The sequence below is a fragment of the Schistocerca americana genome, chromosome 2, assembly GCF_021461395.2.
Source record: "Schistocerca americana isolate TAMUIC-IGC-003095 chromosome 2, iqSchAmer2.1, whole genome shotgun sequence".
NCBI lineage: Eukaryota > Metazoa > Arthropoda > Insecta > Orthoptera > Acrididae > Schistocerca > Schistocerca americana.
Window position 1 is genome coordinate 11,249,343 of NC_060120.1, and position 12,756 is coordinate 11,262,098.

The 12,756-nt window shown below is 37.1% G+C and overlaps 1 protein-coding gene across 3 annotated transcripts in view; it reads right to left on the reverse strand.

Moving 5' to 3' along the window:
- Positions 1 to 702: 702 nt before the first annotated feature.
- Positions 703 to 12,756, reverse strand: part of LOC124595296 (androgen-dependent TFPI-regulating protein-like) — a 227,848-nt gene continuing 215,794 nt past the window's right edge. For all 3 annotated transcript variants that reach the window (XM_047133982.1, XM_047133981.1, XM_047133980.1), the window contains exons 4-5: positions 8,009 to 8,166; positions 703 to 1,357 (exon numbers count right to left, since the gene is read on the reverse strand). In XM_047133982.1, the coding sequence (XP_046989938.1) occupies positions 1,287 to 1,357; positions 8,009 to 8,166 (229 nt within the window). In that variant the 3' untranslated portion in view covers positions 703 to 1,286. The remainder of the gene's footprint in view (positions 1,358 to 8,008; positions 8,167 to 12,756) is intronic.

Consider the following 12,756-nt stretch of genomic DNA (forward strand, 5'->3'; position numbering starts at 1 on the left):
TAGGTCTTGCATCTAGGTCTGTTACGGGGGTATGAGCCATGAGGTAAGGGATTGGGAGCAGGGTTTGTGTAAGGATGGACGAGAATATTGTGTAGGTTCATTGGATGGTGGAATACCACGGTAGGAGGGGTGGGAAGGATAGTGGGTAGGACATTTCTCATTTCAGGGCACGACAAGAGATAATCGAAATCCCGGAGGAGAATGTAATTCAGTTGCTCCAGTCCTGGATGGTACTGAGTTACGAGGGGAATGCTCCTCTGTGGCCGGACTGTGGGACTTTGGGAGGTGGTGGGAGACTGGAAAGATAAGGCATGGGAGACTTGTTTTTGTACAAGGATGGAAGGTTATTTACAGCCAGTGTCTATCGCAGCTCAGCATCTCCACTATATGGTGAGTAGCAACTTACTTTCTCTCATATTGTTACATTCCACCCTGGATTTTCCATTTTTTAATGGAAGGTTGGAAATTTTTCTTCTCAAAAGCTGTTATCATTCAAAACAGGGAGAATGGTTTAGAATTCAGTCACAAAGAACTGAAAGTAACAAGAACATAATGTGCACATGTGATCCTTCAGTGTATTGCTAACCTCTTCAGTACTGAACAGGAAAAGGGAAAATACAAAGTTTGCCTTGATTTTTCCAAGTGTCATCCACAATGACAACAAATGTCATCTGAGGTTCATAAAAAGTACAACACACTGAATTTCACAACTATGTTTTATTAAAAATAGACTATACATACTGAGAGAACTTTATTTATGATTACATAGAGAAACAAATGACATTTATGTTACAAAAATACATCCTTAAAATGATAAAAATATGAAATGGCCATCTCTTAGTGTGGCCACATGAATTTAATTTACCAAGTAAAATATCTATCAAAAAATAAAGTCTCTTGCTTTCAGAGCACATGTTGCACTGTAAATTTCTTCAGGTGCAGTATATATATATCTAACATTTGTCATTTAAAGAGCTATGTAGCTCACACTGTTTTTGCATTTCTTTGGTCTGACACATCAGTTACTAAAGGAACTCACTTGTATTCAGTCTTCATAAATTCTGTAGTCATGCAAGATCCTTGTAATTAGTATTCAGACATTATGTATCCATATCTTACTCAAATGTTCCACAATATTTTCAATGTACACAAAACTGAAGAACCACTTTTGCAAAATTTCAGTTTTGTAATTCACATGTGGTATACTTTTGAAGTAAACAGTCTCACCAAGGCCTCGTCAAACCAGTATCAGTAGCAAATAGTCGTGGAGTGTCTGGAAGTCATGGCTATTGAAGATGATTTTTGATACAATCTTGATGATATCCATTAGATGCATTCATTATTTTCCTTTGCTCACCTGAAAAAGTATTGATAATAACAGATAATGACACTGATCTGCCACACTGAAGTTGTCAACATCATAGATTGCATCTGGATACAACTGAGAGAAGTATTCTTCCATATTGTAAAATAAATTACAATCTACCTGGTTAGCTCATCTCCAATCCCTTCCACTTCAAACATTTACAATAACAATTTTTGAAGAGGAAAGAGAACAGTGTTCAAATTCAAAAATCAAACAGGGATAATGCAGGAGTAGGTCTAATTATGAATATGAAAAGAGGATTACATGTAAGCTACTACAAACAGTGTACACCATTGTGAATGCATTGTCACAGCTGACAGAGACATAAAGCCAACACCCACCACAGTAGTACAAGTTGATATGCTGAGTAGTTCTGCAGATTATGAAGAGATTGAAGAAATGTACTATGAGGTAAAAGAAACTATTCAGGTAGTTAATAGAGAAAAAATGTAATTATGCTGGGAGACTGGAATTTGATAGCAGCAAAAGAAAGAGAAGGATCAAATGATAGGTGATTGTGGTCTGGGGGAAGGTAATGAAAGAGGAAGGTGTCTTGTAAAATTTTTCACAGAGTATAATTTAATCATCACCAACACTTTGTTTAAGAATTGTTAAAGAAGGTAGTAGACTTGGAAGGGATCTGTAAACATGTGGAAGGTTTCAGACTGATTATATAGTGGCAAAACAGAGATTCCTAAACCAGATTTTAAACCATCAAATATTTCCAGGGCCATATGTGTGTTCTGACAACAATTTACAGATTATGAACTGTAGATTAAAACTGAAGAATTTCCAAAAAGTTACGAAATTAAGGAGATGGGACTTTCATTTGTTGAAAAAAACAAGCTTGTTCAGAGTTTCAGAGAGACCAATAGACAACAATTAACTGAAACATGTGAAAGAAATACAGTTGAAGAAAAATGGGGAATTTTGAGAGATGAAATGGTGAAGGTAGTGCAAGAGCACATAGGTGAAAAGACAAGGCCTAGCAGAAATCCTTAGATGTAACAGGAAATACTGAATTTAATTTATGAAAGAAGAAAATATAAAAATGCTACAAATGAAGCAGGTGAAAGGGAATACAAACATATAAGAAATGTAATTGATGGAAAGTGCAAAATGGCTGAGCAAAAATGGCTGTAGGACAGATGTAAGGAGGCAGAAGCATACATAACTAGGGAAAATATAGATAGTGCCTTGAGGAAAATAAAAGAAAGCTGCTGTGTGAATGTCAAGAGCTCAAATCAAAAGAAATACTACACATAGAAGGGAAAGCCAAAGGTGGAAGGAGAATGTAGAGGAGTGTAATGTAGCAGAATGGGACAGTATTAAACCAATAGTACTATTTCACACATACTGGAGATCATGATACTATCATCAGATACACCAACTTCCAAGTCAAACCGCCAACAGACTCACCTCCACTGTCATCAACAGAAGAATAACCATGCCACCAGCTCATCTGAAGGATTTTTTAGCATCATGTCTAAAGGGAAAGGTGCCACCAAGATAAGTGAAAACAAATACCTAACAGTGTTTCACCAAAACATTCAAGCCATAAAGAACAAAGCACAACAGCTAGAAGTAGAATTGGAAAAATTTGATAGCCAAATTTTGTGTATCACTGAACACTGGTGCAAAGGGAAGCAAATTGAACACATTGCATTAGCCTCATTTGACCTTGCATGTTACTATAGCAGAATCTCAATGAATGGTGGAGGTTCATGTATCTATGTAAAAAAAGGTATGTCATTTAAAGTAAGATATGATCTTTTAGATCTAGGTGAGGACAAACATTTCGAACTTTCCGCTGTTGAAATAATAGGACCTGGCATAGCAAAAAAATTAGTCATATTTTGTGTGTACCGCTCTCCTAGTGGAGACATTGATATATTCTTCTCAAAACTGAATCAAAGCTTAGACAGGGTTTCTGGACCAAAAGCAAATGTAATTATCTGTGGTGACTTAAACATTAATATGATGAAGCCTGATAAGGCTAGCAACATATATGTGAATATTCTAAGCTGTTACGGAATATCCTCCCTTGTTAATTGTCCAACTAGAATAATGAAAGAATCCTCCTCATCTATAGATCATGTAGCTACAGATATTGATAGTAAAAAATGTCATATTGTTGTCCAAAACCTGGGCCTAGCAGACCACCTCTGCCAGATCTTAAAAACTAACATTCATGTAGAAACTCCTCCTAAACTTTGTACATACAAAAGAATGTTTTCCAAATCAGCCCTGCATCAGTTTAAATCCCAGCTAGAATATGAAGATTGGAGGGAAGTCTATGCAGAAACCAACGCAAATCAGAAATTTATCAAGTTCATGTCAATTTTTAAACTCAGATTTGAAGAGATGTTTCCCAAAACTCTTTATCAAATTAAAACTACAAAGAGAAATCAGTGGGTGACTACAGGTATCAAAAAATCCTCAGAAACTCTTAGGTATCTCAACTCCATAAAAAATAATCAGTCTAACCCAGAAGTTCTGCAATCCTACAAAAAGTACAGGAAAATTTACAGAAAGGTGTTGCTAGCCGCAAAAAAACTTTCAAACAACAAAATATTACTTGAAGCTGAAAACAAGAGCAAAGCAGCCTGGAACATCGTCAAACAGGAAACATCTAACTCTGCTAAAAAGGACCTCAATTCACATATTAAAAACAAAGATGTACCAGTAGGTAACCCTAAAAAATTAGCTGATTTTGTAAACTCATATTTCAGTAGTATTGCAAAAAAATTACAGCAGAAATTTCCAGATACGTATGATTTACCTACTCAGAACCAGCCAACAAACTCAATGGTGCTCTTGCCAACTACAGAAAGGGAAGTGGCACTAGTAGTACACCAACTAAAAAATAAAACTTCAGTAGGACTTGATGAAATTCCAGTCTGCGTAATTAAAGATTGTATAGACTCCATAAAGGGCCCATTAACAGACATAATTAATGAATCTTTCGAGTCTGGATACTTTCCGGAGTACCTAAAACAAGCAAAAGTTATACCTATCCTTAAAAACGGAGATGTGGAAAATGTAGAGAACTACAGGCCGATCTCTATACTGTCTATCATTTCTAAAATAATAGAAATACTAGTCAAAAAGAGACTGCTAAATTACCTGAATAAATATAATCTTCTTTCCAATGACCAATTTGGTTTTAGGCCCGGAAAAGGCACACAATACGCTATAGCACAGTTCACTAAAGCAATTTTAGAAGCACTGGACAAAGGTGAAAATGTAAGTGGTATCTTTTTAGACTTGTCCACGGCCTTTGATACAGTTGACCACAAAATCTTACTTCATAAATTAGGGCAAATAGGAATAAGAGGTGTGACAAAGAAGTGGTTCAAATCATACTTGGAAAACAGAGTTCAACGAGTTGAGATATCACAAGTTTCAATCAATTCCCTTATAAAACACCTGTCTGACCCAGAAAATGTGAATATAGGCGTCTCACAGGGAAGTGTATTAGGCCCAATATTGTTTCTTATATACATTAACGACTTCCCACAAAGTATCAGACATGGCGAAAAAATACTTTTTGCTGATGATAGCAACATAGTAATAACAGGTGAAAATCCAACACAACTGTCAGAAAGAGCAAACGAGGCTCTCAATGATGTCCACAACTGGTCATTAAAAAATAAAGTAACCCTAAATGTAAAGAAAACTAACTATATTAACTTCTAATTGAACAAAAAACACAATGCCACTAGAATAAAAGTTAATAATAATGAATTAGACTGTGTAACAAGTACCAAATTCTTAGGGATGAATGTAGACAGCCAACTGAAATGGACAAACCATGTCAACATTTTGGCAAAGAAATTATCCACAGCATGCTATGCTCTTAGAATCCTTGCACCGGTATGCAATAATACCTGTCTTAAAATAACATATTACGGATATCTACACTCAGTCCTCAGCTATGGGATCATGTTTTGGGGAACAAGTGCCAGTAACATACAAACTGTGTTCAAAGTACAAAAAAGAGCCATAAGGATAATAACAAATAGCAACAACAGGGCCCACTGTCTAGAATTATTTAGAAAGCTAGGAATTCTAACTGTTTCTTGTGAGTATATCTTTCAGAACATAATGGTCATTAAGAAAAATCTTAACATGTACAACACAAACAGCCTAATACATGACCATGAACCAAGAGCTTGTCACCACATCCATCTAGATAGAAAGAACAAGGCAAAGACACAAAAAAGTATATTTTACAATGGGATAAAACTGTACAACAAATTACCACAAGAAATTAAAGAAATAAATGAGCCCCTCACTTTCAGACAAAAGCTTAAAACCTTTTTAGTAAGTAAAAGTTTTTATACTGTAAAAGAATATTTAACATAGATGTAGATTATTAGCAACATATGACATTATCACCAAAATATTATGTAATTATAAATATGTGTATGACAAGTTATAAAAACTACACAAAATATGAGAAACCTGTTTAATTGTAAATGTAAATGTGTGCTCATGTGTTGTAATCTGACGACATCCATACAATATTTATTGTTCCACGGATGAATAAATAAATAAATAAATCATGTGATGTTTACGTGAAGTTATGTACATGCAGAAGTTTAAACTGTGACATTGCTAGCTTACTGTATTAATGACAACTTGTTGACTTAAGATGAAATTATTCTGATTAATTTATGGAGATATTGTACCACAAATCAAAAATATGTCAAATTTAATGTAAACATAAGGCTAACTTATCCTTTGTGGAGTTTATATGTAGACTAATACTAAATTTGATATTGCTCACAGAAAAGACCCAGGATTAATGCCAGTAACAAAAGTTATACTGCAGTTTCACAGAAATAATTAGGTCACTGTAATCAATATACATTTCATAAAGTCTTAATATGAAAATTGTGATATTTCAACATACTAACTGTATCAGAGACATCGTTATGATTTTTAAAGCTAAACTCCATACCAAGTTCTATGAAAGTATATAAATATTAACTGTAAATTGTTACAGCATGGAAGTGCTGTAGCAAATCTGAACTAGAAACATAGGGTATAAAAAGTTTTTGGTTTAGTCAGAACCAGTGGCCATTTGTATAGTCATTTGAATGCCTGTCTTACTGTAGCTATGTTACAGTATATTAAGCAATGTTTGAATGACAAAATGAAGCTGGAATCCTGGCAGATTGTGAGAATCAGTTAATTCCTTTTGCTCAGGTTTTAAGTGTGATGGAATTAACACTCAGCTAAAGGCACCATCTGTATGTGCAAAAACAGTCATCCTTAAATAACTCTGGACTGGAGGAAGACAGATAGTTCAAATTTGGTCTATCAGTGCATCAAACATAAGTTTTAACTGTTCAAAAAATTTTGGTTCATTTGGATTTTATGTGCAAAAAACACATATTTCTGGGAGAGTTCTGAGGTATGCCACTTCTGTTCTTCAAACTTGGCACAAAGGTAAACAAACGGATAAAGACAAAAAAATTTTTTTATCAATAATCTTTATCCATGGTCAAGATATGAGGGTTTAAAGTCAGGCTAAATGTAGCATGTTAAATTGATATTAAGTGTTTGAAGTCTTTTTAGATATTATTTTTAGACCCAGTATAACATTTGTGCACTGCACAATTTTTGAGAAAAGAGAAATAATGGTGACAACAAGAGTCATTAATGAATATGTGTATTGTGAAATAGTTCCTAAAAGAGGTATTTGCATGATTTTCTTAAACCTAGACCAGTTGAAAGTGATAGATGTGACACTAGTGCTTTGTTGCATATAAATTTCATCCCTTTTCCTACAGTGTTGATATTCCTACACGGAGTTTCCATTGTTTGATTTTAAAGTTGTTGGCTGGAATTTCATAGCCACCTGATCCACTTGTGGAACTAAGTTTTTATTAGTGAAAACTTTGGAGAGAAAGCATGAGAAGTATAAGTTAGTGCAGAAGATTTGCTTAGGCAATAAATAATATTTCTCCTCCTGTCATGTATAATTAAAAAAGAATATAGACCTTGTCTTGAATATTAAGGTAGTAAACAGAAATGCTTGTAGACTGAATCTTTCATTGTGCAGCAGCATGTGGGAGTGTGTGTGTTGCCATCTGGCCACACAATTTTAATATTTCAGGAAGCTAGAAACAGTGCAAACTATGTTGCAGAGCAAAAGACTTAGTCTGGAAACATTTATTTAGGCTGTAACAGACATTTCTTGACAATATATTTTCTTCTGGAAGTGCTAATCAAGCAAGGTATGCAGGAGACCTTGTGAAGTTTGGAAACTGGGAAAGAGATACTGGCAGAAGTGAAGCTATGAGAGCAGGTCATGAATCATGTTTGGACAACTCACTGGTAAGAGCATTTCCATTTCAAGAACATTTCCACAAAAGGCCAGTTTCTGGGTTCAGGTTCTGGACTGTTTTTATTTTCAACAACAGAAATCCAGAACAGAATAACAACAATATTACGAAAAGAATAGACTGCTACTTACAACATAGGGGAGGCTTCAAGTCACAGAGGCACAATGAAAAGACTGCTAAACATATAAGATATCATGTAAAAAATGTCCTTATATAAGTGCAGCTGACACAAAAATGGTTACAGACTCCAGCTGCTGTATTTGTATTCAAAGTGGGTCTTACTTACCATGTACTAAGTTGTTTATACGCTCTGCTACAATATAACCAGCAAATCCAATACTGATGCAAATTGCTTGAAACACGATGAACGACATCCAGTTACTGAACATAATTTTTACTATGGGATATGCCCAAGGCCCACCCAGCATGCGACAACTGCTTGCCCTGCAACAAAGAAAATCACAGATAACAAATGGAGCTTACAGCTTATATGATATTTAAATTATCTCTGCTATTCACATGCACTTCACTGCAAGGATGCTGATGAAGTGATGGATGTCTTCTCACACTTTTTTTGTCACATTCAGAGATATAATGAGGAGAGGAATGAAGAGAATCCACTGTACATGTTAGTGGTACAGAAAGCAAAAAGAACAAGCTATAGCTTTTAAGAACCTTCAACATCGCAGTGTGTCAGCAATCATTGGTTAATATATTAAAAAACTAGAAACCCGCCTCGATTGCGAAAAAAGCACCTAGTGTTAACCTAGGTTTTGGCGTAGATAATTACACCTTCTTCAGAACAATAAAACCCACAAGTGCCTAGGAAGACCTTTGTCAATGATTAAAAGAAAACCATAGCTATACATTTATAAACAAAAAAAGGAAAACATAAACAGAACATATGTACAAAGTCAAAACCACTACTTAACTTAATGGTGTATGCTCCACCTCACACCGGCCTATGTTCGATGGGCCATGACCCTGTACTCACCAGACCAGAAGTCCAGATCATTCTGCCATTGAATGTAATTAATACGCACCATGTCTAACTTCAATTTATCCATTTTTCTTTCCAATTTTTTAATGAAACTACCCAATTAAGTCATCTAACATTCCACACTTGATCAATAGAGTGCCATTTTTGTTGTTCCTGATGTGGCATCCTCCTGAGTAATCCCTCCCTGGAGATTCGAACAGAGGACTATTTTACCTTTGCAGTGTTATGCTAAAGAGGATGTGATCATCATTTATCATATAGCAGAGCTACATGCCCTTGCAAAAAAGAAAAAAAAAGAGTGTAGTTTCTCTTGCTGTCAACTGTTTGCAGCACCAGCATACTAAAGCCAGGTTGATTGTTGTTACAAGGCCATGTCAATCACCACTTCAGACTGTTGCTCCTGCATCCAATGAGAAAGCTGCTGCCTCTCTTCATGAGCCACAAATATGTCTGGCATCTTGATAGATACCCCTCTATTGTGGTTGCACCTGCAATGTGGTTATCTGTATCACTGAAGGATGCAAACCCCCACCACAGCAACATCTATGGTTCATACTGGGTGGCAGGGTGGAGGAAGGAAGAGATTGTTATGAAGTATAAATGGAAATAGACTGAAAATATTAACCAACTGGCTACCAGTAGACAAAATTGATGTGTTACCAACCTATGAGCAAAGGAATAGATGTGTAGATATCTTCATCTGTATATCAGACAGATAACCTTCTCCTTCTTATGTTCCTCCTCATTGTGGGGACAAAATTCTCAGTCATGCTTTCTCCGTACCTCTCACACACTACTCAGGTCAAGCTTAACTTAGCACCAACAATTTATATCAACTGCTACAGACATCTATAGAGCAAAGCTGTGTCATCTAGGATAACTTAAACTTGAAATAAAAGGAACATGGCTTAAATAACATGCTGTTTATCAAAGATCTAAATGCTTTAGAGTGCCCCAAAGTTTCATTCATTGTGGTGTGACACAGTACACCCATAGGCATCCGCAAAGCATGGCAAGAGGGGCCACTATGACATTCCCCCCCTCTTTACCCCACACAAATTGTGGAAGTCAGCTTCTTTTTATTCATATACTGAGTGGATAACCATCAATTCTTTGTGAGATATATTTCTTGTGTCAACTATTTAATTTAGTTCCTATGGCACGACATGTCTTGGAACTGACCAACTCATTTACACAAAAAAATGGGAATTCTACTAAAGTCTTGCCACCACTACTGCCTCCTGGAAAAATTTCTGCAGACACCCATGAGTACACTTAACACACACATTGGACCTATTCCCAAAGACCTTACGACATCTGGCGGCTGTGTCCTAGGGTCAGTGACCAATCACTGAGTGTGTACTTGTTTACCTCAATGTTAAACAATGTACAGAGTCTGTGGCAGTTTCAAAATGTTTTATTATGCTGTTAGCAAGAAGAGCATTTTGGCACTGTGAGTGAGATTGTGTTGTTTGCCCAATTCAACAGAGGTGATATTTCATGATAATTTTTTGATTTATATTTTTGAAGAGTGACATGTTACTATACAGTTTTGTTAATTTAATCACGCTCAGTTTACATTGATAAGCCAAAACACTATTACCACTGCCCATCGCGACATTGAATGCCCACTGCAACATTGGATGCCACCTGTTGGTACTGTGGGCATGTGACGTGGTAACAAAAGTACGGTATGTGAGTGGAACAAATGCAGACTGAGGATCACCCTGGTGAAGATATGGGCAAAAAATGCGGAAATCCATTGACATAAGAGACTCTGACAAGGGGAAGAATATTATTATGCAGAGCCTGTGAACAAGTGTCTTGAAAACAGCAAAACTGCTTGAATGTTCACACGCTACAGTCGTGAGCATCCATGGCAAGAAGTAGATTGACAGTGAAACTACCACTAGGTGATTAACTATTGGACATCGACTACTCTTCACAGATTTTGGGGTTCAGACACTTGTCTTCTCTGTAAAGTAGGGTCAATGGTGATCTGAGACATCTCTGTCAAAAGTGCACAATGATGGTGCACGCAAATGTGTTTCAGAGCCCACCATTCATCATACATTGTTGAACATGGAGCTCCATACCAGACCATCCCTATGTGTTCACATATTGACTCAATGACACCATCATTTGCTATTGCAGTGGGCCCAGGACCATTGGTATTCGATTGTCGATCAATGGAAATTTGTCGGTTCTTCAGGTGAACTACGTTTTTGCTACACTAGGTCAATGGTAGTCTCCACAACTGCTGTCATTAGGATGAACAGAGGCTCAAAACATGCAGCACTCCATGGACACAGGCTGGTGGGAGAAGTATTATGCTGTAGCATCGATAGCAATGTTACATTTCAGCAGTGTAATTGTTCATGTCTCAGAGCCAGAATCATGTTACAGTGGTTTGAGGAGCATTATAGTGAACTCACGTTGATGCCTCGGTGACCAAATTTGCCTGATGAATTCCTATGGAAACCACCCAGTTAGCTGTTGTTGTTGTGGCCTTCAGTCCAGAGACTGGTTTGATGCAGCTCTCCATGCTACTCTAGCCTCTGCAAGCGTCTTCATCTCCCAGTACCTACTGCAATCTACATCCTTCTGAATCTGCTTGGTGTATTCATCTCTTGGTCTCCCTTTACTTTTTACCCTCCACGCTGCCCTTCAGTACTAAACTGGTGATTCCTTGATGCCTCAGAACATGTCCTACAAACCCATCCCTTCTTCTAGTCTAGTTGTGCCAGTTCTATTCAATACCTCCTCATTAGTTATGTGATCTACCCATCTAATCTTCAGCATTCTTCTGTAGCACAACATTTAGAAAGCTTCTATTCTCTGCTTGTCTAAACTATTTATCGTCCACGTTTCACTTCCATATATGGCTACACTCAAAACAAATACCTTCAGAAATGACTTCCTGACACTTAAATCTATACTTCATGTTAACAAATTTCTCTTCCTCAGAAACGCTTTCCTTGCCATTGCCAGTCTACATTTTATATCCTCTACTTCGACCATCGTCAGTTATTTTGCTCCCCAAATAGCAAAACTCATTTACTACTTTAAGCATCTCATTTCCTAATCTAATTCCTGCAGCCTCACGTGACTTAATTTGACTACATTCCATTATCCTCGTTTTGCTTTTGTTGATGTTCATCTTATATCCTCCTTTTAAGACACTGTCCATTCCGTTCAACTGCTCTTCCAGGTCCTTTGCTGTCTCTGATAGAATTACAATGTCATCGGTGAACCTCAAAGTTTTTATTTCTTCTCCAAGGATTTTAATTCCTACTCCAAATCACAGATTTGCATGGCATATTGCTGGGCAGGTCATTTATAAATATTATAAACAGTAATGGCCCAAGCACTGATCCTTGGGGAACACCTCTAGTGACATTCAGTAATTGTGAGTTTTGAAACTTCCTGGCAGATTAAAACTGTGTGCCCGACCGAGACTCGAACTCAGGACCTTTGCCTTTCGCGGGCAAGTGCTCTACAACTGAGCTACCGAAGCACGACTCACGCCCGGTACTCATAGTTTTAATTCTGCCAGTATCTCGTCTCCTACCTTCCAAACTTTACAGAAGCTCTTCTGCGAACCTTGCAGAACTAGTACTCCTGAAAGAAAGGATATAGCGGAGACAATATCCTTATATATCCGCTATATCCTTTCTTTCAGGAGTGCTAGTTCTGCAAGGTTCGCAGAAGAGCTTCTGTAAAGTTTGGAAGGTAGGAGACGAGATACTGGCAGAATTAAAGCTGTGAGTACCGGGCGTGAGTCGTGCTTCGGTAGCTCAGTTGTAGAGCACTTGCCCGCGAAAGGCAAAGGTCCCGAGTTCGAGTCTCGGTCGGGCACACAGTTTTAATCTGCCAGGAAGTTTCATATCAGCGCACGCTCCGCTGCAGAGTGGAAATCTCATTCTGGAATTGTGACTTTTGATTGTTGTAGCTTACAGTTTGCTTTCTGTTACTGAGATATGATTTAATGAGGGAGAGTTCCAGATCCCTAATGCCATAACACCATAGTTTTT